Source organism: Dasypus novemcinctus, chromosome 5 (assembly GCF_030445035.2).
Source record: "Dasypus novemcinctus isolate mDasNov1 chromosome 5, mDasNov1.1.hap2, whole genome shotgun sequence".
In the NCBI taxonomy this organism is placed as follows: Eukaryota; Metazoa; Chordata; class Mammalia; order Cingulata; family Dasypodidae; genus Dasypus; species Dasypus novemcinctus.
The window spans coordinates 11,305,633-11,333,429 of NC_080677.1; the positions used below are offsets into that span (position 1 = coordinate 11,305,633).

The 27,797-nt window shown below is 49.6% G+C and overlaps 2 protein-coding genes across 3 annotated transcripts in view; one reads left to right on the forward strand and one right to left on the reverse strand.

Annotated features, from left to right (window-relative positions):
- Positions 1-71: 71 nt before the first annotated feature.
- On the reverse strand, positions 72-27,577 carry PPIA (peptidylprolyl isomerase A). 2 transcript variants are annotated; one of them, XM_058296677.2, is made up of 5 exons: positions 5,541-6,161; positions 3,267-3,297; positions 3,082-3,170; positions 2,722-2,894; positions 72-2,307 (listed from the first exon to the last, which is right to left on the reverse strand). In XM_058296677.2, the coding sequence occupies exons 1-5, from the start codon at positions 5,607-5,609 to the stop codon at positions 2,175-2,177; spliced, it is 495 nt and encodes a 164-aa protein (XP_058152660.1). In that variant the 5' UTR covers positions 5,610-6,161; the 3' UTR covers positions 72-2,174. The 2 variants fall into 2 exon arrangements, with proteins under 2 accessions (XP_058152660.1, XP_058152661.1); XM_058296678.2 differs by lacking the exon at positions 5,541-6,161 and adding an exon at positions 27,509-27,577 and having other exon boundaries at positions 1,970-2,307.
- The window catches only part of TMED4 (transmembrane p24 trafficking protein 4), a 211,472-nt gene continuing 189,154 nt past the window's right edge, over positions 5,480-27,797 (forward strand). The window contains exon 1 of the mRNA XM_058296676.2: positions 5,480-5,484. The gene's annotated coding sequence lies outside the window, so the exon portion shown is untranslated. The remainder of the gene's footprint in view (positions 5,485-27,797) is intronic.

Genomic DNA, 27,797 nt, shown 5'->3' on the forward strand with positions numbered 1-27,797 from the left:
GGGGTGGGGGAGTGTGTTTGTGGGTTACATGGGAACCTCTTTTAATGTAACATTCTATGTAATCTATTAACTTTAATTTTAAAATTTTATTAAAAAAATAATAAAAAATATTTTGCTCCAGGTTACAAAGTGGTAGAGCTGAGACTTGAACCAGGTGGGTTCTACAGTAATTACCATGAGGGACATATGATAGGTGAAGTCAAATTATAGAAGCTATTATTAATGAAAAAGAAAAGCAGAATAACGTGGTAACAACAGAGGCGTGTTGTCATACAGATGTTGGTTGGTCCAAAGGACTTCCCAGAGCTGGCATTTGAGCCAAAATGTGAAATAAGTGACATGGCAGTAGTTCCTGGCAAACAATTTCTACAACTGTTTCTACTGATGTTATTGGGAAAGGGAGCATCTCTATGCAGCAAGCAGTTACATATATCATACTGTTTTCAAAATAACGGGGATTGGCAAACCACCAACCTTTGCTTGGAAAGTCTTCTCTAGAGGGATTCATGAGTGCAACAGCCTTGAAACAGTGGAGCATTGAAGGGTGAGCAGGGCCCTGGCAATAACACCTTTGTCTATGCAGGCCTCTTTGCTTGAAACTTAACCTGGTCAACGCACCAGTCTTCCTCCGGGAAGCCATCATGACCATTCTGACTACAGCAATCCTATTGCATATGCCAACACCATGTCCTCAGCTCTGCTGCCATGCAGATTTCCTTCTCCTCCAAAGCTCCATAGGCAGGAACTGTTCACTTTGGTTCATAATTGTTTTCCCAGTACCCAGAATGGTACCCCAGCACCTAGTGTTAAGAATCCAATAGACAAGTAGACATGGTCCATGAAGACAATACCACTGAGACCACAGGGCTAGAGGGAGAGACATGGGATGATGAAAGCATGTCTTTCTCACCTGCAGCTCAGGCCTGACCAGAGCACTGTCAATGGCCACCACTGGCCCTTGCAGTGTCATCAAGTAGAATGGAGATCCATGTCTGTAGGGCATTAATAATTAGAACAATGAACCAGTAGGCCAAGAGCTGAAGATATGAAGTAATGAAGCATAAAATACATGAAAGGTAAAAAATGAAAAAAGCATAGCATCCCCAAGGGTAGGGGAAAGCTGAAGCTGTGAACTACCTTTCAGCTTCCACCTCTATACTCTACCAGACCATCTTGACAAGTTCCCTTTATACACCAAATTCCCAGTGTGTACATTTACAAGCTTGATCTTAAAGGAACATAGTTCTTCGGGAGAGGGGCCTATTTTCTGCTACGTCTTACAGCTCAGGGCCAGGTCTGCATAGGAAGAAACTAAGACTGCAATTGACAAAAGCCTGCCTAACTCATTAGAGGCTGCCCATGGCATGGTAATCACCCCTCAAGTAGGCCTGAAGTTCAGAGTTAAAGGAAAAACCCAATATACTCTTCAAATGCATTACTACACAGCATCAGGAATTGAACCTTTCAGGGCAATAATCTCACTTACATAAAAGCTTTATTATAATCCATTTACTCTTGATCCACATTGTCAAAAGGATAGCTCCAGATATTTCCAGGAACATGGTCCGAAGACCTTGACAGACCTACCTAAAATGACATGTATTTCCCTTGAATAATATCAGAAAATGTTTCAAGGAAGAAAATGAGCCATGTTCATGTCAGTCATCTTGGTATCTGTGAATGGGCCAGTCAAGTTTTAAGTTCCCAGATCACTGTCATGGCATCACTGGTTCACCCTCACTGCCACCTCAGGTCAAGGTCCTTGCTGCCGTAAGTACCTCACAGCTTATTACATTGCACACTCAATCATGGACATCACAATTCTTCTAGTCCATCACTGTAGACACAGGTCAGAGAATCAAAAAACAAAAGTACTGTGCGGGGTTAAGCAAACATGGTGTTTTTAGGCAAAACCTACTGCTGTTCAGAGACCTATCTCAATACCCTAACTCAAGAAGAACAGACAGAATGGTTGTTTAAGGTTTTTATTCCATAATCATAAATTTAACTCTGCAATCCAGCTATACCTGGAAGGAAGGGGAGGATGACTGGAACCCGAAGAACTGCAGCAACAGCACAAAGATGATAGGATAGTGAGAGCAGCCCAGGGGTGGTAGGCGCTCTCCTGAGCTACAGAAGGAATGGTCTGGTGGTTAAGACAGAAGCCAAATCAATTAGACTTGTCCACAGTCAGCAATGGTGATCTTCTTGCTGGTCTTGCCGTTCCTGGACCCAAAGCGCTCCATGGCTTCCACAATATTCATGCCCTCTTTCACCTTGCCGAAGACCACGTGCTTGCCATCCAACCTGGAAACAGAGAATCACTGCCCCCACTGAACAGAGAAGCAACCTCCTCCTGTGCCAAGATGAAAACACTGTCCCCACTGACCAATACAACTCATCCAAGAGAGCCAAAGGGCTTTTAGTACTAGTACACACAAAGACATGCTAATTAGATGAAGATGGTACTCTTAACATTGTCAGTTGACGAGAAAAACTTTGGGGGTTTCAGTCTGTTAAAACTGACCCAGCTAAGACCCCATTTCTCTACCACAGTGCCTTGCTTTCTACATTACATTTAGCTAAATGTGTAGCTATATCCACGCCTTCCTTATACCTCTACCTTAGGGATGGAGAAAATAAGGGATTAAGGTTGAAACAGATAATGTGTTCCCTAGAGCCATGCTCTTCATGTTTTTGTTCGCTGTACTCTGCCCTTACCACTCAGTCTTAGCAGTGCAGATGAAAAACTGGGAACCATTTGTGTTGGGTCCGGCATTAGCCATGGACAAGATGCCAGGTCCTGTGTGCTTCAGGATGAAGTTCTCATCATCAAACTTCTCCCCGTATATGGACTTGCCACCAGTGCCATTATGGCGTGTGAAGTCACCACCCTGTGAAGAACATGATAGGAATTCATCACTTTTAACAGCTGGAATAGAGTGCCAAATATGCCAAGTTTCAAACTCTAAAACACCGAACTGACTAGAAGGGTTAGGGGAACCAAATTAGCCCAGGTCTGTGCATCCTGAAATAGTTGACCCAATCCCTAATTTACAGTAACCCAAATTAGAATCATACCTGGCACATAAACCCGGGAATAATTCTGTGAAAGCAGGAACCCTTATAACCAAATCCTTTCTCCCCAGTGCTCAGGGCACGGAAATTTTCTATTAAAAAAAAAAAAAGAAACAACACACATATATACTGAAACTGTTAAAATTGGAATACGTTTGTTGTTAAAAAAAAAAAAAAAAGGAACCAACCTGCTGTCTTTGGAACTTTGTCTGCAAACAGCTGTAAAAGAAAGTAGTTAGTTAACATCTGCTTAATTATTTTGTTGCTTAGTACCCATGTCTTTAGGGATTCTGAATCATAAATTCATTTTTTCACTAGCATAGATAGCACTTCTTCGATAATTACTTTGAATCCCAAATAAAAACCACTGCTAACAAGTCAGCTGTAAAGCTGGGTTAAGAAACTTGATACACCAAAGACCTGTCAAAAACCCCGAACCAATAATGACTGATATTGAGAGGCATCTACCAAATAAGTTTCTACAAGATGCCTTTAAGTCCATCACACCTGCATCTAAACAGATGTACAGCTTCTCAAATGTACATCATCTCCCCCAACTCCAGTCGCTGAACCTAAAGACAGTTCTCAATACAAAATACTGCTGCATGATCAGGGGTAAATGAGTTGTTGTTTTAGTCACTGGAAAGGAAAATGCTACCACCTCACATCTGTCATATTTTGTACAGATTACACAAGAAGTCACTTACTGATTTCCAGATTCCTTACCTACTAATGCAGCAAAAAAACAAAAACTGGTTTCCAGTGTGTCTGCTTTGAACCTTTCCTCCATGTATAAAACATTAAAACTGGAAGTGAAGCTCAAAAAGAAAACATTGCCAAGACCTTCCATTAGGAGTTTTAAAAATTTTTTATGTGTCATTCCAGAGATCTGTAGACTAAATCATCTATTAAGGAAGACCTAGGTTATTAGACTTAGGTGTTTGGTCCCAAAATCTAAATCTTTTCTAAATACTAACTTTTCCCCAAAGCCTCACTGTCGAAATTTCTTCTAAGTTGCAGTAATTTCCTTTTTAACCTTCACTCAGGTTAGCAATATGCCCTTACTGAAAGTTCCACCTCCAGTCTGACCAAGGGCCTGTTCTGTTACCCATCTGGCTAACCTGAGACTACCTTACTGCCTAGTAGTCGGCACGAGCCAAGTTTCCACCAAGGCCCTTGTCAGTTACCACTGACTACTGATACAAGTGGGACGTAGAGTGATTAGGATGTAACTTTCCCTCAGCAAGTGTCCAAGTGCTTTCTATGTGCCAGGCACCGTGGAGCCGGAAATCGCCCTGTTTTCATGAAGACTGCAGGAGGGGAAATTTTTTGGAATAAAATCCTTAAACCTAATCATTACTGGTGTCTGTGAGATTTAAGACAAAAAAAAAAAAAGGACGGACGTCTAATCTCACCGAAGCCCTCCTACATTTGGTCAACTGGAATGGAATACATTTACCATTCAACTCCTTTAGGAGAAAAGCACCAGGCCGTTGAGATATTTCTGCGATAGCTAACAGATTACCTGCATGGACTCCTCCAACAGCCTCCACCCCATCGGGTAACCAGTTTTTGCCTATCTCGGTCAGAAGCGACCCACCCCGCTGCCTGCCCAGACCTATTTATTGCTGCAGGGACAATTAGGGGAGGCTCAAGAGCGCCTCCCATTCCAGCGTCAGCGCTGCAGAGGCGGGCGCTGCGAGCGAGGCAGCGAGAGGCTGGCTTCCAGATTTCCGCTTTGGGGGAGGTGGGTTCCGGGGAAGATGGGCTGGGAGGGCTAGTCTCCAAAGAAATCGTCAAGTTTCTGGCCAAGCGAAGAAACAGCCTGCGCTCGGACCATTCTTTGAACACCGCTAAGCTAAAAAAAACTGGTCTTCCGGGATTCCCGAGGGTCCTACGAGCACACACCGGCTCCAACACCGGCCTTGTTTCACGAAAACAACACCTTCAGGTGTGCAGTTTCCGAGACACAGGGTTTGACCAGCCGCCCCCAAGAGTTCCGCTTCCTCTCCAGAAGGCCATTCATTTCCGAGGCGCGAGGCAGGAAACGGCCTCGCCGCAGCCTCGCTCGGCGCAGGGCGGGGCCGGCCGGCGGCTATTCGGGGACCAACTGCCGCAGCGGTCCGCAGCCCGCGCCGGAGCAGGAAGGCCCTCGAGGCGCGGGGCCCCGGGGCGCGGCCCGCACGCGCGCGGCCCCGGCCGGAAGGGCGCAGGCAGCACGTGCGGCGGCGGGTGGGCGCGGGCCCCCGCCAACGGCCCGCCCCCGCACGCCTTTGTCCGCCCGCCGCCCCGCCGCCCGCCCGCGCCTCGCGGCTCCCAAGATGGCCCCTTCTGAGGAAATGGCGCCGCGCCGCCCCCCGCGCCGCGCTCCGCAGGGGCCGCTCCCGCCCGGCGAGGCCCGCGGCGCCCCCTGGCCCGCGCTCCCGCCCGGCCCGCGGCCCGACGCCGCCTCCGGCCGCTACCTCAAGACAGATGCGGCCCAGGGGCTCGTCGTCGACGGCGATGTCGAAGAACACGATGGGGTTGACCATGGCTGCGCAAAGGACTGCGGTGGCGACGGCGTCTGCAAGGCGGCACGAGCTCGGCCGCCGCCCCTTTTATAGCACGCCAGGCCCCGCCCCCGGCCGGTCGCGCGGCCTCGCCTTCCGCCAATCGCCAGCGTGGCCGGGCCGGAGTGATGCAGTTCCCGGCCTATGGGCGGAGAGCCCGGCGCTAGTGGGCGGGCAAAGGGAGGGGCGCTTGCGCTGTCCTGGACGGGAAGCGGGTTCCCGCCCGCGGGCTCGGCGGCGCGGGGGCTGGGGACCGGGATCGGGCCCGGCCGGGGCCAGGGTCGTTGGTGGCTCCTCGTGGGGGCCAGGTGAGCGAGCCGAGGGGCGCTACGAGGCAAGGGGCGGCGCGCGGGCCTGCAGCTCCCCGCGCTGGCGACGCGGGTCGTCTCCCCATTGCACGGAGGGGGCAACTGAGGCAACCGCAGGCCTCAAGGTCGCGCCGCCCGCCAAGGTCGGCGCAGACGCCGCATCCTGGGAGTCGGGGGACCCTGGGGGCAGGGTGGCATCGCCCGTTGCCGCGCTCCCTTGGTGCCAGTGCCAGGCTTTCCGTTTCCTGCTGTGGGTGGGTCCCAGGCAGTCTATTTTTAGTGGTGAGGTTGCCTGTGAGCATCACCATTTTCTCAAACCTGCAGGGAAGGCACAAGCCCTCCCCAGTTCGAGAGATTACGAAATACTTTTAAAATGGCCTATTTTCCGAAAATACCTTGCATACTCTGCTTGAGTTTTCCCCGGGAAGAAGACGTTAAAAACTAGAGTCTGGCCCTGTGAAGACATATTGTGCCCATTTTTGTCTCTTCCCCCCCCCAACCCACACACCCTTTTTTAAATGTCTGCTCCCTTTCTTCAGGGGTAGAATTGTGCTCTGCCTTCTGGGTGAAAGACAAAGCAATGATTTAAAAGTATAGTGCTTCAGACAAATACATTAATATTTTTATTACTGGAAGTAAATGCATTTCTGTGGCCCCTAGTATTTTCTTGAGAACATCTGGGAAAGGAAATCGATATATCCTGATTCTGCCTCAGTTGCGATATTCGGAATGTTATTTAATGTCCTAAGTCCTCCGTCTGTGAAACCGGCCTACTAACTGTGTTTTGTGGGGCTGTCAGAAGCAGCAAATGAACACCGCTGGGCCTGATCCAAGTCCAGTGCCTGGCGTCTCGTTGTTGTTTCTCATCACTTAGCACGAACCTACTGTGTGTTAGGAATGTAACAGGTTTTATTCTCACAACCACCTGGGACAGTGTCCCCATTTCACAGGCACGTAAGACAAGGCTCCTGGAGGTTGAGTAGCTTGCACAGAGGACTTGGCTTAAGAGTGTGGATCAAGCCGGAACTTGAAGTTGCCTTTGTTCTGACTCCACATCACCTGGAGCTCTGTGACCTTGAGGAAACTGTTTGCCCTCATCTGACCTTGAAGAAAGCTACCGAGGCCATCAAGTGTGAACTCCCTTGACCTCTCTCTCTTCCACCCTGAAACTTGGAGCAGCTAGGAACCCTTTCTAAGAATAAATGGCCAAACGCCTAAATGAACAATAAAGGCATCCTTTGTCATTTCTCTTCCCCTCCTCTACCATTTGAAGCCCCTCCTCATCACCTTTGTCCTAGCAAGGCCTCAGGTCTCCCTCCCTTCGTCCACACAGGTACAAGGTGTGCACAGTCCAGGGTATAAAGGCACATGGGGTTTGTTTGCCAAGGGAAGCCTCTGCTGTAGGGTGTCCTTTCCCAGCGTTAGCTGTTGAGCCGGACTTCCTAACTAAAACATCAGCAGGCAGAGAACCTCAGGAATGCGGGGCCATCCATACCTTATTTGGATGAATCAGACCAAAAGGGAATCCAGTCGAGCTCAGCAGTGCCCCGATCTGGGTAGCTGGAGATGGCCCAGCCAGCCAGCAGAGATCTTGAGCACACTGCTCTTTAACTCTCTAACTCAGTGCTGAGTGGACAGTGCTCCTGCTGACACCCTCAGCCCCCTCTCCACCTGCAAAGCCCATCAGTCCAGTTAGGGTGGCATGTTATGGACAGACACCCGTCTCAAAAAGGTCTCTGAGCAAGAGAACGTAACAGGGACCAAAAAAGACCCACAAAAAAGCAAGTCCTTCAAAATGAGAAGACAGAGCACTTGTCTCACGTGTGCCTTTGTCCAGGGCCTAGAACTTGGCACCTCAGCCACCTTGCTTCTGCTCTCAGTGCTAAGGGGACACTGCTCCTGCTGACGCTTCTCCATCTGCTGCAAACCCAGGAGGCTCTTCCAGGCCTCACTGGACTTGACACTCTCCCTGCATCAGACATGCCTCACCACCTCCGGCTTCTAAAACTTGCTTTCCTTGATGTCTTTGGCTTCTTTCTCTCCAGTTTCTCCTACCTCTCTGACCGTCTCCACTTCAGCTCGCTCACAGATTTCTCTGTCAGTTGCAGCCTTGACCTGGTTTCACTCCGCTATGCACGCTCCAAAGGCCGCCGTCACCTGTTCCCTTGGCCGCAAACACCTCATGTCTGATGCCTTCTAAACCAAACGCCCCAGTCCCAAGCTGAGTCCGGGGCTCTGGGTGGGCTTTCCCTGCTCTCTGGGTCTCTCCACCTGGGCCCCTCAACACTCAACTCCTCTACCTCCCCCTCTCCTCCCACAGACCCTCCAGCCCCCCTGGGCCTCTCCTCTTCACCCCCTTGCCATGGCTACAGCTCCCACTTAGACCATCACGGCAGCCTCCTCCCTGGTATTTGGCCCCCAGTTTTTCCTCATCCTTCCAGAGTGGTCGTTTGCCAAAGCCATCTGAGTACATACCTCTATGCTAAACAACCTCTGCCGATTGCTCCTGGCCACCCACAGCATAAAATAGAAGCAGCCCCTTCTCGGCCTGTGCTCCACTTGGTTTTTGAATCTCCTGGGCTGACGTTCCCCACCCCCCACCCTCAATTTCCGATTTCCACCCCCCGTCCGCCCAGGCCTTCCCTCAGCTCCTGCCTTTGAGTGCCTCCTCTCTGAGATGCCCACCAGGCAAACCTGCTGTGGTGATGCTCTCCAGCATCATCGAACCTTGTCTACTGACCATACCCAATACCCTGCCAACCTCAAAAGTCAGCGAAAGTTTGTGGAATGAACGAAGGCCTGACTGAGGTTACTAGCTTCCCATGGGTAGTGACAGGGCCAACAGAAACTCAGTCCCTGCAGTGTCTCCTCAATGGGGATTGTTGATTAATACGCACTGCCCAGGCCAGTGATTCCAACCCCTGCTCTGGCCCTCTGGCCTCTTGATACCCGACCTGTATCCATAGCACCGGCATGCATTGCTTCAAGCTCCAAGTCTGCTGACACTGCCACATCCTTGCTTCCTTTCTCTGGACACGTCCCCTCCCATTCAGAGTCTATCCTCAAACCCTCCTGGCCGCCTCCCCATTGATATTCTTTTCCTCTCCCTTCCTCTCAACACCGCAGCTTCCTAAGCCTCCTTCTTACTTACCCTTAAGCCATACCCTATATCCATCGTCTCTTCGAAGGTACACCATGCAAGAACAGTCTGCACTTGCAGGGTCCAAATTCCCAACTGCTCGCTCACTCCACCATCACTAGACTTCTGTCTACCCACCTGCGCCCCGCCGCCTCCCCCCACCAAGCCGTCTATCTAGGATCACTTCACCCGATGACCTCTACTTACAAACCCAGTGGCCACATTTGCTTTTTATGTCCTGGCGGCACTGACCCCTTCAATGATGCAGCGTTCTTAGCTATGGGGTGTTTCGTTGCCTGCACGTAGCAATTTGATGTTATTTATGAATTCCAAAAATAGATAATGGATTATGTTTGTAAATTGGTCTGTCCCTCTAGGTACATTAACCTGTGTTGGATTCAGAGGTTTCACTCTTACATGATTACATTATGATTAAGACTTTGAGGGAAACGGACTTCGGCCCAGTGGTTAGGGCACCCGTCTACCATATGGGAGGTCCGCGGTTCAAACCCCAGGCCTCCTTGACCCGTGTGGAGCTGGCCATGCGCAGCGCTCATGCGCGCAAGGAGTGCCGTGCCACGCAAGGGTGTCCCCCGCGTGGGGGAGCCCCACGCGCAAGGAGTGCGCCCGTGAGGAAAGCCGCCCAGCGTGAAAAGAAAGAGCAGCCTGCCCAGGAATGGCGCCGCCCACACTTCCCGAGCCGCTGACGACAACAGAAGCGGACAAAGAAACAAGACGCAGCAAATGGACACAGAGAACAGACAACCAGGGGAGGGGGGAAATTAAATAAATAAATAAATCTTTAAAAAAAAAAAAAAAAAAGACTTTGATTGGGGTGCATCAGTAGGACATTGAGTCCCCGGGAACTCACAGAGAAAACGACCAGGCAGATGTGTTAGTTTGAGTTTTGATCCTGAAGCCCAGCAAACACACAGAGAAGCAGATACACGAGGAAAGAGACAAGGCTCCTTTAGACACGGCAGAGGCCCCTGGAAGAGAGACGAACCGTTCACCTAACAGTTCACAGCTGGCCTTGTGGAGAGGGCAGAGCGGCTGAGCCCGGAGAGAAACGAGCCCCAGGAGAGAGATGACACTTCTCCCAGCCTACAACTGATACTGGAAGAAGCTGGGACCACGGAGCCTTAAGAGGAAGAGGAAGGCTGAACCCTGGCAGACGTCGGCAGCCATCCTGCTCCAACACATGGCAACAGGCGTTGGTGAGGGAGGTAACTTATGCTCTGTGGCCTGATAACTGTAAGCTTCTACCCCAAGTAAATACCCTTTTATAAAAGCCAACCGATTCTGCTTTGCTGACTAATACCCTACCCAATCAGTTGCATTCATCAGTAAGCAGGGTGAAAATCCAATCAGGCACAGTAAGAAATCCAGCTTCACCACCCCGAGGAACTGAGAGAGTCTACAGCTGCGGGCACGAGAGTCCTGTCCACCAGCTGCGTGGGATCGAAGTCCCCTCTCCAGGGGGGCATCACCACCCCAGGGGCCTGAGGATGGAGGAATAAAATACAGATGAGAGTGGGTAAAAAAGAAGAAAGAAATCCAGCTTCAGAGCTGCTCAGAGCTGCTCTCGGTCTCCTGGGCCTTCTAAGTGGTGAGCAGCAATCAGGAGAGCCCTGTGGGATAACCAACATTCAGAGGCACCAGGGCACCACCCTAGGAGTCATGTGGGCCTAGGAAGAGTACGAGAGGATTCAGAATGCCTGCCACATGCGGAGAGACATTGAGCAACTTAGCATCTCGCCAGGCTCAACAGTGTTCAGAGGAAGAAGCAAAGACGGCTGCCTCTTCCTTAGGAGCCAGACCTGCAGACTCCACGCAGGGAGGAGGGGCGAGGGAGAGGACGAGTGGCCTGGAGGCCAGGTCCTGTCCCAGGTCTTCAGGGAGGCGTTTCTGGCATCATGGAGCCAGCCCCGTGTCCAGTGGGCAGCCAGGAGAATCCTGTCTACAGCCAGCTCAAAATCTGGCCGTCACCACACCTCAAGGGGGTAAAAGATTTTGACTGCTTAAGAGAATTTGTAGTTATTACTTAATTACAATTATTAAAGTATTCAGAAGTTTGGCTTATATCTGCATTTTAACAGGTCTGTGGAGATCTAATTTACATACCATGAAATTCATTTGTTTTAGGTGTATATAGTTCAATGATTTTTAGTCAGTTCACAGAGTTGTGCAACCATCACCACGATCTTCGAACATTTCCCTCACCCCCAAAAAAAAACCCTCCGTGCCCATTTGCAGCAACTCCCTGTTCCCACCCTGTCACTCCTTTTTCTTTTTCTTTTTCAGGAGGTACCAGGGATTGAACCCAGGACCTTGTACGTGGGAAACAGGTGCTCAACCACTCGAGCGACATCTGCTCCAGTTACTCCATTTGAAAATGCGTAGTTAAAAATTGGCTTCGATTGGCGATTTCAAATTGAAATATTGCAAAGTTTATATATTACATTTTAACATCTTAGAGAATTTTAGGCTCAACCTATTTAAAAGTTCATGTTAGGAGCGAGTGTAGCTCAGTGGTTGAGCGTGCGCTGCACATGGATGAGGTCCCGGGTTCAATTCCCAGTGCCTCCTAAAAAGAAATAAATAGAAGTTCAAGTTCATCAGAATTACTTAACTTCCACATAAGGTTTGTTTGTTAATTTGGACCATTAAGTACTATGAAAGGAAATCAAATGCATTAAATTTATAAATGCATTTTAAGATCTTTAAAGGCATATTAAAATAACTCAAACTTGCTTTTCTTATGAAGAGTCTACTCTGTAAGCAAAACTTAAAAGCTCAGGAAAGAACTAGATTTTAAATTTGTAGCTTTGCTACATTCAATATCAGCTGTTATATGGTATATGAATATATCTCAGTAAAACTGCTTTAAAAATTAAATTAAGAGAGAGAGAGACAATGACGATTCTATGCAATACATGATCTGGGATCCAGGATATTATCTAAGAAATGGAGCAGAAAGGTCCAAAAGGACATTCCTGAGACGTATGAAAAATTGGAATATAGAATGCGAGCTTTATACGACTGTTAAATTTCTTGAACTTCATAACTGCACTTAAGGTGATTATGCAAGTAAATATCCTTGTACATAGGAAATGTTCTTGGAAGTATTACACCTTCAAGGAACATGATGTGTGCAATGTGCTCTCAAATGTCTATTTCTGGAGTGGATGTGGCTCAAACAGTTGAGTGCTGGCCTCCCACACGGGAGGTCTTGGGTTCGGTTCCCAGTATTTCCTAAAGAAGACAAACAACGAGCAGACTATGCGCAAACATCAAGCAAAAACAGATGAGCAGGGAGCAGTTGTGGCTCAAGCAGTGGAGGTCCTAGGTTGGATTCCGGGACCTTCTTGAGAAACCAAAAACACAAAACAGACCCTGAGCAGACAGCGAGGGAAAAAACGAGCAGACTACCAGCAAAAAACCCACGAGCAAACAGACCAGGGAGCCACCTGGGCGGAATAAAGAAAAAAAATTCGCTGTGTATTTCAAAATATAGCTAGCCAGCTAAATAGATACAGCAAATGTGGCAAAATGTTAACATTGGGGGCTTGGCATCTCAGGTGGTATGCCGTAGTTCTCTGCATGGGGTTTGTATCATTTTTGCAACTATCCTGTAAGTTTGAAATCATTTTAAAATAAAAAGTTTAAAGGGGAAAACATACCAATTGTTAAAATAAAACAAAATAGCCCCTGAATAGTCTTCCTACGTTAAAAAAAAAAAAAAAAAGCCACCCAGCACCCAAACCAGGCAGGTGCCAGGACCACCTGTCCCTCCTCTGCAGACTCCTCACTTGCTGCGGCTTAGGTTCAAATTCTCGCAGAGCCTTGGCTGCGGGCTCCGGGAAGGCGAGGTTTTGCCTTGCCGCCCCAAACAACGGGGTGGCGCCGGCGGCGGCCTCCGCGCACCCCGCGGCTGCCTGGAGCCCGCACGCCCGGAGCGGACCAGGGTCCGCGCCGCCCCCCGCCCCGCGCAGGGATGCTCAGGCGGGAGGTCAGCGCAGGGCAGCGGGGGCCTCTGCAGGGAAGGCCGGAGAGCGCTGTCGCTGGTGTTTTCCCACCCAGACGGCGGGGAATTTCCCTAACACAGGAAGGGACTCGGGAATCCCCCCCACCCCACCCCGTGAAATTAGAGAAATGAGAAAGCATGCGATGCTGTTATTAAGGTCATTTCTTAATTCCCACAGCCATCCTTTGAAATAGATACTATTATTGTCCCTCTTTTCCCACAAGAGGGACAAGAGCAGAGGCTCAGCAAGGTCAAGTGGCTTGTTCAAGGTCACACAGCTACCTCGAGGTGGAGCGGGGATTCGCGCCCATTTCGGCCTCGAAACCCTGTGCTCCTCACCCTGTGCCTCATCCTGGTTGTTCGGTTTGGATTTTTTTTTTTTCTTTTGTGCCCAGGCTATGTCCATGTGGCTCCGTGACATCGGCGGCTGCATTTTGCAAAATAATGCTCCTTTTGGCTTTGGCCTGGGCTTGAGTCTTGCCTGGAAGAAAGAGTCAGGTCACCCTTTCCCACAGGCCTCGGGAGAATTTGGGCCAAGTCCCTGCAGCCACCATCGCAGCCTCTTCCTCCCGTGCTGGTGACAGAACGAAAGCAAGAGGACAGAAGCAGAAGGGGAAACAGAGGCAGGGAAGCGAGAGCTTCTGCCCTGGACCAGTACCTCAGTGGTGGGCCCCTTGTTCAGCAATCCTTAAAAATGTCAGGAAGCGTGAAGAGGGCCAACCACCATCCAGGGAGCCAAGAGTGCCCACAGCTGCCAGCAGGAGAATTGCATCCAGCATCCATGTGGAATCTAAGCCCCCTCTTGATGTGGAGGTGGAGTGGACACAACCATCCCAGGATCCACAGGATGGAGGAATAGAGTATGGATTAGAGTGGACTTACTGGTGTTCTGCTGGGGAACTACTGTGATTAGTAAGGGAAGAAATTGTAGTAGTGATGTGGAGAGGGTAGCCACGGTGGCTGCTGATGGTCAGGAGCGGGAAGAAGGGTGGTATGGTGTGGGGGCATTTTCAGGATTTGGAGTTGTCCTGGGTGGTGCTGCAGGGACGGATGCTGGACACTGTGTGTCCTCCCGTGGCCCACTGGGTGGACTGGGGGAGAGTGGACTACAATGTGGACCACTGTCCATGTGGCGCAGCAGAGCTCCAAAAGGTATTCGCCAGGTGCAGTGGACGTGCCGCGATGATGGAAGAGGTTGTTGATGTGGGAGGGGTGGGGTATATGGGGACCTCATATTTTTTTAATATAACATTAAAAGAAAATAAAGAAGAAAAAAAAAGTCAAGCGGCGCGGGCAGGCCGCTAAACCCAGCGTGGGGCTGGGCCTTGGCGCCCGGCCCTCCACAGGCAGGCCGGGTGACGAGCCCGCGCCGGCACCCTGGGGCTGGCGGCCTCCGGAGGACCCCTCTTGCAGATACTCAGGGGCCTGGAGGCAGGCCTGCCCCTCACAGCCCGCTGCTCAGCCCCACTCACCCCCCGGCCCAGACCCACCTCTTCCGGCCCTTCCCACCCTGCTGCAGCGTGCCGGGGGCTCTTTCCCCCTGGAGCTGCCTTGGGGGTCATGGAGGCCTCCCCTGAACCCCGGGGGACTCGGCCGGCCACCGCACCTGCCCTGAGACCCCTTCCGGGAGCCATGCCTCCTCAGGACCAGGCCCTGCCTGCAGGGGCGGGGGTGAGCGCCTTAACCCTCCCGCCCAGTTCTCCCAGGCTCCTGGGGGGTGCGAGATTAATTCTCATCGGAGGCAGCCTTTGTCCCCCCTCCCGTGCCAGCATCCCCGGGGTCCAGAGGAGCCCTCCAGGAGGAGGCTGAGTGGGTGGGGACGGGGGAGGGATATTCAGAAGGTGGGCACCTGAGGGGTGAGGTCCGTGGAGGAGGCAGGGGCTTAGGACCCCGGAGAGACGAGAGGGGGCTGCGAAGGGGGCGGAGCCCTGCAGTGGAGGGGCCGTGGGGCTGATGGGGCGCGGGGTGCAGGGCGCAGGCGAGCTCTGCGGTGCCGCCGCCCGGGCTGGGAGCCGTGGAGGTGCCCAGCCCCTTCTCTCACGTCCACAGGCCGGAGCTCTCCGGCTCTGGACCCCTGCCCTCGGGGGAAAGCCTTGTTTTCCACCAGTCCGCCACCCCTCTGAGTCCCAGGTCCTCCGTCCTGGAGGTGGCTGTTCCCAGCTCCGATGGGCTGCGGAGAAGACGGAAGGAGGCGATTCGTCTGCGGCGCCTGGCGGGAATGTTGGTCTGTTGATCAGACTTTGGATTTGGGAGGGAGCAGCCAGCGCCTCGCCCTGGGCCCTGCCCGGCCCTGCCTAACCCCGGGGCCTTGGGCCAAGGGCTGAGCTGCTCTTCCCCGCGCCGCCTGAGCCTTGCTGGGGCGGTAGGGTCTGCCAGGAAGAGTCCGAGGGAAGACAAATGAGGCCTGGGCACGGCACTGCTCAGCAGATGCTCATTCCTTTCCCTTGGGCGCCTCCCGCCGGCCTCCCCCCTCCTCCCTCCAGGGCGTCCCGTGGAGAAGGCGAAACTCTGTAAGCGATGACTGCCCCTCCTCTCCACCGTATTCCCGGTGTGGAGCAGGGGGTGTTGCCCAAGAGGGGCTGCAGCTAGGCAAAAGAGCAGATGCCACTGAAATAGATAAACATAGTTTCAAGTTGAGAAAACGCTTTAGAAAATATAATAAGGAAGGGTTACCGGTTTAGGGTGTTTGATGCGAGGCATCTGGCACAGGATGCACCTGGAGCAGGCTTCTGGGGGGTGTGTGAGTGCTCCTCTGGTCATAGTGTGCTATATCAGTGGGTGGAGACCCATGCAGTGAGCGGGAAGCTATGGTACCCCACCCTGGGGAGGCTGATGTTCTCAGACAGAGGGGAGGGTGTCTCTAGAGCATAGATGGCTCCCAAAGGGGGAGGACAGACCAGTGTGTCAAGCCCTCAGCAGTGTTACAAGTATCTATGAACCTCGTCCTTCAAGCCGGGAAGCTTGGCTGTCACTGTGAGCCCTGAGGGGAGGCGGAGACCGGAATAGAATCGATGGAAGGGACAGTAACTGGGGGACAATGGAGGTGTCCTACAAGATCCTACAATGATGGATACAGGCCATGTTAAATATCACCAAAAATTTATAAAGGCGTGTAGTCTAAAATGTAAACCATAATGGAACCAAAAATTTATAAGTGTACAGTCTAAAATGTAAACCATGATGGAACCATGGTTGGTAGCTATGTTTCAATATCTGTACCTTAGTTGCAAAAAATATAACATCCACATGTAAAAAGATCTTTGCTGGGGAAGGGGGAAAAGGGCTTGATGTTGGGTATGTGAGTTCCCTATATTCTATATGTGACTTTACTGTGACCTCAACTTTTTTTTCTCTCCCCTCCCCCCGCCCCAGTTGTCTGCTCTCTGTGTCCATTCGCTGATTCGCTGTGTGTTCTTCTGTGACCGCTTCTATCCTTATCAGTGGCATGGAGAATCTGTGTTTCTTTCTGTTGCATCCTCTTGTTGTGTCAGCTCTGTGTGTGGGTGGCGCCATTCTTGGACAGGCTGCACTTGTTTTGTGCTGGGCAGCTCTCCTTACGTGGTGCACTCCTTGCGCGTGGGGCTCCCCTACGCGGGGGACACTCCTGTGTGGCACAGCACTCCTTGCGCACATCAGCACTGTGCATGGGCCAGCTCCACACGGTTCAAGGAGGCCCAGGGTTTGAACCGCAGACCTCCCATGTGGTAGGCAGACACCGTATCCATTGGGCCAAGTTCACTTCCCTACTGTGACCTAAACTTTTTTGAAGACATAATAATAATAATAATAATAAAAAGGATGTAGACACTGAGGAAGAAATGGAAGAGACTGCCTTGCCACAGGGCAACACCTATTACAGTGATGAAAGGCAAAATGTCAAAAAAATTTTTCTTATGATATTTTTCATTTTTAATACCCTAATTTACTTTTTATTTTTAGTTTTTCTAAATTATGATATATTCTATTTCTAATCTTTAAACCTATATTACCATTTCATTTTCCTATTAATTGAATTTGGCAATATATTAGACTTCATTTTTCAAGAAGTTTGGGATCACAGAGGGGTTCAGCTATGGCAGGGGAGAGCACTGTCATTGATGAGGCAAGTCATTGATGAGGGATGCATGGGTGGGAGGGAGTTCTCCAGGCATGCATATAGGGAATATAGATATATGTTTGAATGTTTGTTGGATACATTCATGGGGGTAGAGTTTCACAGGACAGCTGAGGAAGTGCTGAGTTCCCATTCCGGGAAACTCTGTCGCACTCCCCAATGGAGGAGCAACAGTCCCCCAAGTACAAGGGCAAAGACCAGTGAAGAAGGAAGGTCCAATGATGGGCCCTTGATACTGATGACTATGCTTATGAGCCTGTGTGCTTATGAGCCTGTGTGCCTAGAGCTGCAGGGTACCTAAGAGTTACGTCCTGAGAGCCTCCATGTTGCTCAAGTGTGGCCACTCTCTAAGCCAAACTCAGCATGTAGATGCATTGCCTTCCCCCCAGCATGGGACCTGACTCCTGGGGATGAGCCTTCCTGGCACTGAGGGATTACTACCAAGTACCAGCTGGTGATGCAACTAGAAAAAGACCTTGAATGAAAGGGGGAAATGGTAAAGACAAATGAGTTTATATAGTTAAGAAACTTCAAAATGAGTCGGAGCTCATCAGAGGAGTCGCACTTATGCATATCTCAGCAGGGTCTCAGAGACAGTCAAAGTAGATACAACCCCAGGTAGTGGTGCTCCTGAGGGCTATGGAGACACCCAGGCCCTACAGTCATGGCAGATGGCTCTGGAGTCCAGTGCCTTGCCAGTGGGCCCTACTTTGGAATCTGTGCTCCTGAATGTGATGGAGTTGGACTCAGATGTGACCTCTCTATGCATGCCTCTTCTGTCATTTTTACTGAGCCTGTGGTTGGCGCTGGGGTTGGTGTATGCTGAGGGGACTTGAATCTTTGGACTGTCCATGTGCCAGCTGGGCCCAGAGCCTCAGCAGAATTGCAACACCTACTTTCCAGTTCGTTGAACTTACCCAGGTCAGCTAAGAGGGAGGTGAGGGGGAAGCGGATGTGGCTCAACTGATAGAGCGTCCGCCTACCATATGGGAGGTCCAGAGTTTAAACCCAGGGCCCCCTGGCCTGTGTGGTGAGCTGGCCCATGCGCGCAAGGAGTGCCGTGACACGCAGGGGTGTCTCCCGTGTAGGGGAGCCCCACGTGCAAGGTGTGCACCCCGTAAGGAGAGCCGCCCAGCACAAAAAAAGCACAGTCCATCCAGGAGTGGCACCACACACGCGGAAAACTGATGCAACAAGATGATGCAACAAAAAGAGACACACCCCCGCGTAGGGGAGCCCCACATACAAGGAGTGCACCCCGTAAGGAGAGCTGCCCAGCACGAAAGAAAGCGCAGCCTGCCCAAGAATGGCGCCGCCCACACGGAGAGCTGACACAAGATGACGCAACAAAAAAACATAGATATCCGGCGCCCCTGATAAGGATAGCAGCAGTCACAGAAGAACACACACGGAATGGACACAGAGCGCAGACAACTGGGCAGGAGGGGAGGAAGGGGAGAAAAATAAATAAAAATATAAATCTTTAAAAAAAAAGAGAGAGACACAGATTCCCGGTGCCACCGAGAATGCAAGTGGACACAGTGAGCAGACAACGTGGGGAGGGGAGGGGAGAGAAATAAATATTAAAATAAATCTTTAAAAAAAAAGAAAAAAGAGGGAGGTGAGGATGGTCAACCACCACACCAGGGAACCGAAAGCACCTACAGCCGCGAGCAGGAGAATCCCATCCATCAGCCATGCGGAATCTAAGCCTCCTCTTGATTTAGAGGTGGAGTGGACTTTGCCATCCCAGTGTCTTCAGGATGGAGGAATAAAATACAGATTAGAATGGATTTACTGGTATTCTACTATAGAAACATTGCGATGCTAGCAATGAAACAAATTATATCATCGATGTGGAGACAGTGGCCATGGGAGTTGCTGAAGGCAGGGAGACAGAAAAAGAAGTGTGATAGGGGGGCATTTTCAGGACTTGGAGTTGTCCTCAATGATATTGCAGGGACAGATGCAGGACACTATATATCCTGCCATAATCCACTGAATGGACTGGAGGAGAGTGTAAACTACAATGTAAATTATAATCCATGCTGTGTAGCAATGCTCCAAAATGTAATCATCAAATGCAATGAAGGTACTATACTAATGAAAGAAATTGTTGATGTGGGAAGAGTGGGGGGGTGTGGGGAGTGGGGTATATGGGAACCTCTTATATTTTTTAATGTAACATTTTGTGTGATCCATGTATCTTAAATAAAAAAAATTATAAAATATTTTTTTAAAAAATAGATAAAAATTTGGAAAGCCAGATCCTCCTCGACTACTAAGCCAGGCCTCTGGATGCTGCTGGAAACAAGCCCTGTGGTTCTGTGGCAGCATAAATTTCAAGGGTCACCAGACCTAAGAGAGGGAGAGGGTCCCCAAATGACAGTGTAAAGACCCAAGATAAGCTGGGGAAAAAGCATTTTCCCCAAGTACCTGTTCTGTGTCTTCAGTTTTTCTGAGGAAAACAAAGGCAAAGCTGCCTGTAGCAGTTTGATATTATTGATCAATTCCAAAAAGAAATATTGGATTATGTTTGCATATGAGATTATATTGGATTCAGAGGTTTACTTAATCAAGTAAACCTCTTGTGTCAGTAGGGCATTGAGCACCTCCCCCTTGGTGGGTGGGGACTCACAGATACAAGGCATGGCAAAGGGCAGAGTTAAGGGATTTTGATGTTGGAGTTTTGATGTTGGAATTTGATGCTTAAGTCTTCAGCTGGAGTCAGTACACAGGAAAGAGAAGCCAGCCCAGGGAAGAGAGGACCTGAGCCAGGAGAAGAACACAGAGGAGTAGAGACAACTCCTTAGACACCGCAGAAACCCCAGGGAGACAGAACTGTTCACCTGATAGTCCACAGCTGACCTTGTGGAGAGCGGCAAAGCCTAGAGAGCCTCATAGTCTACAGTTGACCTTGTGGAGAAAACAGAGGAGCTGAGCCCAGAGGAACCCAGGAAGCCTGAACCCTCTCAGACATCAGCAGCCATCTTGCTTCAAGAAGAGGAAATAGACTTTGGTGAGGAAAGTAACTTATGCTTTATGGCCTGGTAACTGTAAGCTCCTACCCCAAATAAATACCCTTTATAAAAACCAAGCAATTTCTGGTATTTTGCATCAGCACTCTTTTGGCTGTCTAATACACTCCCCCCACCCCACCCCAAGGTTTTTTTTCTGTTTTTCCCTTGAACAGATGAGGGTGGGTGTTGAGGCCCCCCCTGGGCCAAGGCTTTTTTTGGGGAGAGTGATTTGCGCTGTCTCCCCTTGGAAGAGGAGCTCTTTTCCCCGATATGGGAGGGAGGCGCCTAATCACTTGAGTCACTTTGGTTCCCTGCTTTGTTGTATCTCCCATTGTGTTTTTTCTCCTTATGTGTCTTGGTGCATCATTTGTTGCATCAGCTTGCCACGCCTGCCCATCACGCCGGCTCACTCTTCTTTTGGAGACACCAGGAATGGAACAAGGGAACTCCCGTGTGGTAGGCGGGAACTCAATTGCTTGAACCACATCCGCTCCCCATCCGGCAAAGACTTCTGTCAAAATTGCTTGAGGACCAGCTAAGCTGGGCTGAGGCTCCCCCGGGAGGCCACTTCTGCTTCCTGAGCAGGAGCCAAGGACCCGGAAGTGCTGAGCAGACCCCTCGAGGAGAAAGAGGCAGGGGAGAGGGACACAGGACTATGGAAGGCCTCTCCGAATCAGGTTCTCTGATTGATTTTCAAACTTTGAGGAGACTGAAGAACTTTAGATTTCTCCTCAAAAACAGTCTCTTTTCTGGGAGAGGGCAGCAAGGCCCAGCCGTGAGGACGCTCACGCGCAGGCCGTGTTCGCTTGGCTGGACTTAAAGAGAGGACGGGAGCCGCCAGGTGCTGGGGTGAGCAAGGCAGCACAGGCTGACACGGTTCTTGTGCCGTGGAGGGCTGCTGGCCCAGGAGCCCCCTCGCACACAAAACTCAGCCTCAGACACAACTCAGAACGAAGTAGGGAGAACTGGGGGCCACAAGAAGAAACGCACGTGACTGTATTTCCTGAATGGCTGGAAAGGACCACTCCATTCCTAAAAGTCCCCTGAACCCACGGCAGAAGGCTCTGGAAAGCCACTTTGCACAACAAGACCCTCCTTCCTAGCCCATTTGTTTTGCTTTTTGCATTTGCACTCAAAAGAGTCGTAACTGGCACGTGAGTTCACATTAGAAAGTCTTTTACTGTATCCATTATTTATCAGAAATATCATGCTTGATGATTTGCGGTCAAGTCCCACAAGCTCCCTTTCTAGAGCTAGAAACCCTCATCTCCAGCTGGGCAAGGGCTTTGCCCTCCTGCTGGCCCTGGATGCTTCTCAATATCTTTTTAATACTTAGAGAGCCAGGCTTTTGAAATGTAAAAGCCAAGCAAAGGTTTCTAAATTCTGCTGTGCCTTGCCTCCCCTGAGGCACTGCAGGTTTGGTTCCTCAAGGAGGGAAGTGGGAGAGGAGTCTAGGAATGCCTGGAGAAAATGCCAAGGATGCTGTTCCAAAAACACGGCCTCCCTAACGGATATATGTCCGTTTCACGGGGCTAGGGGAGTGCTTAGGAGGTACAGAGCCCTTACCCGTCACCTCACGACCCAGCTGGATGTTTTTGCAAGCTCACACCTCGTAAAAGCAGATCAGACAGCCGAGGTGGCAAAGAACGCCAGAGAACTAAAACCCCAGGGACAGGTGCATCGGTAGAAGACGGGCCCCAAGGCTGCTGTCGTCCCGGGCAGGGCAGCTGGGAGGAAGAGGCCGCCGGGAACACGGGTAAGAAGGGAACGGGCTGAACGGCTTTGTTTACGTAGGATGGCAGCTTACTCCTGCCAATCAGAATGAGCCACAGGAAGAGCCCCACAGGGCCAGGTCTGGGAGGGCCCCAAATGCGAGACTCCCCCTCTCTGCCTGTCACCCTCCAGGCCCATCACCAGGGTTTCAGCGACTGCAGCTTTCACTGGGGTCTTGCTATGTAGGCATAATTGATTGCATCAGTGCTCACAGGCTTGAGCTCATTCTCCAACCCTGCTGCCCCCTCCCCAGAGGTCAGTCCCACCCAAAGAATACTGGACTTTGTAGCCCCACCCTGAGTCATCTCCTCAGCACAGGCTTGGGGGGGGGGGGGGAGGTATGAATAACAATGATATTACTATCACCGGGGAGACCCCGAGTGTTTAGAGGTGACCCCCAGGATCCGGGACAAAGGCCAGTCCTCTCCTTCGGTGAGCCAAATTCCTCCCCACATGCTTAGTACAGCAGCCCCAAATCAGGACATGCAAAACAGCTGAACTTTCCATGAATTTTTGAAGGCCAGTGAAGGTTGGTTTGAATCCCAGGGAACCCCAGATATAGGGGAGTGGGCACCTACCCACCTCTCTTTCCCAACAGCCATCACCAAGTGCTCCCAGGGGACTGACATACCTGAGGCTCAGGTGCACACAGCCTGCTGGTTTGAGGATACTCCCAGCTTTCCTTTCAAGCCGCCCTGAAAGAGTCCCAAGAATTCTCCAGGCGCTAGCTTTCAGTAAGTGTTTAGGGGAGTTTTGGGGTGGCTTGCAAAGATTTAGATTGATGAAGGCAGAAGAAGTAGGATAAGAGCTATGATATGAACAAGTGCTCCAGAGTCAGTGATCTTTTTAGCTGGGTAGTCTGCAAAATTATTTCTAGAGGCAGCAAAATTGTGTTCCCGATGCACAGAATGTCACAAGCTAACATATCATTCCATTACAGAAGATATACTGATTAACTCCAGCATCAGAGAGAGATCCCACTGCCCGGAACCCAAGGCTGTCTTCAGTATCGTGCTAAAATATTCCATTCCTCAAACCCTAATCATTGCTCAGCAGAAAGTAGCCAGAGCAGTTATCGGCCCTTATCCCTCAGGATTGAGGAATAGAGCAACAAAAAATGGAGGGATTAGAGTTGCTGCTTCACTAACCTCTGGCAAGAAGTAACCTTCCCTAGTGGGATTTATTAAATGTTCCATTTCCTTAGTTTTAAAACTCCATGCCCTTGATGTATATTAATAGGAAACTTATCTAACTGTATGCATAGTAATGAAACTATCGGATGATCTAACAGATCTGTGTTAGAGCTCTTTTGTCTTTCACTTTAGAACCAGTGCAAACAGGTTCTAGGCAGGAACATGCACAGTTAAGAGAAGCTTAACCTAAAAGTTACCTTTACTTAATTATAAGTTAAAATCATACCCACTACTGCAGTTATTTAATTATTTCACTGCCAGTTCCTTTTAAACAGCGCATGATCAGCTAAAATCCATCTCCCACCCCACATAATCTCACCCCATCTACCCCATTATCCTATATCAGCCCCCACAAAACTTCATAAAAATCACCTCAAGCTTTCAGCTCTGGTAGACAAATCTGAGGAATTTCCTCCTGTTTCCAAGGGGCTAGTCCTTGCTAATTAACTTTTTTTTTTTTCTTTTCTTGAAGTCCAGATATCACTGTAGCAGTTTGTGTGCATCGGTCAAGGACTCACTTGAGCGATTTCAAGGGGAAGCAGAAGTACTGAGACTCTCCAGACATAAGGGGCCTTGCAATGAGAAACTGGCAGTGACTGTCCACCGCTGGGGAGGGGAGCTGAATGAGAGCCAGACCTGAGGCAGAGGCACTTGGAGTCTGCTGGAGTGTGAGGGTGAAGCAGAAGAACTGAGGGAAGCCCTCAGGACATTCCAGGCCTTGTACTGTGAACCACGGAGGCATACAGGAGAATTGAGACAGTCTTTCCAAAGGGGCAAGCACATGGGCCTGGCATGCTCAGTAAGCATAAAGAATGGAGAGAGACATTACAAGTATTCTTAAGACTTACACTGACGGCCAGGGAACAGCCATCTACCACCTAGGGAGGGGAAGGAGAGCTGGAGAGAAACCCCTTCCACTGAGGTGCAGGTATGCAAGGCCTGCTGGAATACTCAGATACCAACCCCTAGTAAAGGAAGGAATGATCCTTCCCTCAAATAATTTGAGGCTCTAGTCAATTGAATCTAAACAGAGCAACAACCAACTCAGACCAGGTTACCTACAGATAGATAGAAGGGCTGACAGAAGACAAGGCACACAATTCTCTATTATTTACTATTCTTTTACACACAATGTCTGACATGTAATAGAAAATTACAAGACACACAAACAAGCAAGTAATGTGACCCATCATCAAGAGCCATAATGGTCGATTGAACCAGACCCAGAGATGGCCTGCATTATCAGACAGAGACTTTAAAACAACTGTGATAAATATATAACAGGTGAGGTGAGCTGGCCCACACAGAGAGCTGACACAACAAGATGACATGACCATAAAGAGACACAGAGGAAAAAGACAATGAGAGACACAACAAACAAAGGAGCTGAGGTGCCTCAAATGACTGAATGCCTCTCTCCCATGTTGGAAGTTCCTGGGATTGGTTCCTGGTGCCTCCTAAAGAAAAGACGAGAAGACAAGCAGACACAGAAGAACGTGCAGCTAATGGACACAGAAAGCAGACAGCAAACGCAAGCAGCAAGGGTGGGGGTAATAAATACATTTTTAAAATAAATCTTTTTTAAAAATTCTGTTCATGTGTTTTTCAAACCCACTGTGTTACTTTTTATAATTTCCTGCTGTCTGCTGATATTCTCAAGCTTGACTCTTATTCTTAGAACATAATAAGTATGATTACTTTGTAATGTGTCTGAGATTTTAAATATTTGAACTCTATTTCTGTTTTCTACTATTTCTGTTATTTCTTGTGTGCCTGGTTATCTTTGAATAAATGTTGAATATTGTATTTAAAAATGTATCTGAACTGCATAAAATGTAATGATAATGTATTTTTTTAAATGTATATGAAGAAATGATTTGAGGTCTAAGAAGAAGGTAACTTCTTCCAGAGAGAATTTCTGTGACTTCTTCGAGGTGATAGGAACAATATCAGTTTGGGACCAACTTACTCCAAGTTCAAGACCCCTGCCTTACTATATACCTAGATGATTAAAAAAACAACAACAAAAATATCTGGCAAAACTAGTTGTGGGAGGATTGGTTTATTCCTGGTTTTCCTTGACTCTGAGGGTGTAACTCCAGGAACCTAGCTTGGATGGGCCTTGAGCCTTGATTTCTGTTCTCCTTACCCCAAAAGGCCAGCAAACATCCATTCAGTTTTGCATCTTTTTAAATAAGATTTGACAAATGCCCTCAGAGGACAAAACAACTCTAATGCTAGATTTCCCTCTTTGGGGTTTTTGCCTTCTTCTCAATTTTGACCCAGTAAAGTCTTGCTATCTTGTTAGTTCTTAGATGTTTTTAAGGAATAGTTTAAAATATTTCATTCAATTTTTTACTTTACTTTAGCAGGAAGGGTATTCTAATTTCATAGTCCACCATTGCTAGAAGTTGACAAGCTTCCTAAAACTAAGGTCTACACCCTAAAATATGGAATTCAAATTTTAAAAGTTGAATCACAAAAAAACTACAAGTATGAAGTAATATTTTTTATTCTCTTGTGGAAGAAAAGACTTTATAGGCATGGCTATAAGGGGCAAGATTAATAGATTTAACAATAGCACAGTTTAAAAAAACTTTAGCAATTCCTGACAGAGAGAATGAAGGTAAAAATCTTTACTCTTTGAAGTGTTCTTTCTACTTAAAAAAAAAAAAACTGCAGAAACAAAGCAAAGCAAATTATCAAGCAATTCACACTAAATAGGAAAAAGAGGATTTGTCTCACTAACAATCAAGGAAAGGCAAATGATAACAACAGGGAGCTCATTTATAGTATTCAAAGATTAAAATAAGAATTAATGCCCAGATCTGGTGGGTGAGTGAGAATCACATTCTCTGTGACAGGACAGCAATCTGGAAAAGAGATCAGAGTTTTAAAAATAGCTTGTTTTTTTTTTCACCAAATAATTCTTTTTGGAAATTTATCTTGATAAAATAATAGGACCAAAAAATAGAACAGCTTTATAAATATCTATGTGCCTCCAGATATGAACTTCTGCATAGCTCCTTACTCTATTTATAAGAGTAAAATTTGGAAACAACATAAACATACAAATGTATCCATGGCCTTCGCCCATGTGTATAGGGGAATATTATGCTACTGTGAAAGAAATGAGGAAGCTCTTTCTGACTGGAAAACTACCCGTGATCTAGCTGCGAAGATGTCATAGCAAAGAAATCGTGCTATTTATATCAAATGTGTGCATGTTTATAGAGGTTAGAAGAACATAAACCACATTTAACTGTGGTTATCTCTGGGGTAGGGGTGGAAGGAATGACAAAAAGACTTTCATTTTCTCGGTATTGTTGGAATATTTTACAATTCATTCAGTTCAACAGTTATTTTTTTTAGTTACTCTTTTGCTCTCATATGTACTGTGGAGCCACATAAAAAGTGCTAGGTGGGAAGCGGTTGTGGCTCAGTCAGTTGGGCTCCTGCCTACCACGTGGGAGGCCCCGGGTCCACGTCCCAGGCCTCCTTGTGAAGGCAGGCTGGCCCGCATGCCGCGGAGCGCCGCCAACCCACGAGGGCCGCCAGGCCACAGGCACCGCAGAGTGCCGACTCAGCAAGGTGACCCAGGTGACACAACGAAAAAGGCAGACAAGGAAAAACACAGAAGAGCGCGCAGCGAATGGACACAGAGAGCAGACAGCACGCAAAAAAACCACAGAAGGGGGGATAAAAAAAAAAGTGATAGGCGAATTTCCACTGAAAAAGAGAAGTAGAGGAGAGCACAAAGCAGGTGACTCTAGGAAGAGCAAGAGGGACAAGTTGGAGTTTCATGGAGAAATCAGGGAGCCCTAGAGGGGGCTGTCACCACAGTCCAGGCAAGAGATGCCAGGGGTCAGGCTCTGGCCTAGGGCGCAGGGCTGAGTCGGGCGACCCCCCCAGACCCGCCTGGCTTGGTGGGTGGGAAGAGGAGGCCGCGGCGCCAGCCGGCCCCCCAGCCCCATCTGCTCAGAGCCCAAAGCCATCGCCAACCCTGGAGGAAGACTGCGCAGGAGGCACCTGCCCCTGGATCTGCTGCCCTGCACCCCGGGACCCCTCCAGTCCTTCCTCCCCACCCACAGGGGCCTCTTGGTCCATCTACCAGGGACGGGGCAGCTGGAGCAGCCAGGCCCTGACCCCACCCCCTCCCCCGGGTGGCTGGGGACCTGGCGTCCAGCCAGAGCCCGACCTGGCCCCCGGTTTATTCTCCCTGCCCCCTGGGCCCTTCCTCTCCACCCTCCCTGCAGGACCCCATGCCCCCGGCCCCCTCCTGGCCCTGTGCCCCCCACGGGACTCACCGAGAGCACGAGCAGGGCCCAGAGCAGCCAGCCCCTGAGGCCGGCCTCGGCCATGCCGGCAGGAGGTGGTCAGCGGGCAGCAGCCGGACCACGGGGAGAGCAGCGCTGGCCCCTGGGGTCCCCGAGGGGACCATCTGCCCATGACAGCCCTGGCCTGGCGGGACGGGGACCAATGGGGCTGCGCCTCAGCTGTAGCTGTAGTTAATGATCCACCTGTCCCCCCCTGCACTCCCGCCCGGTGTCACTGCTGTTTGTGTCTCAAGGACCTGCTTGCCAGAGGCGGAGGGGG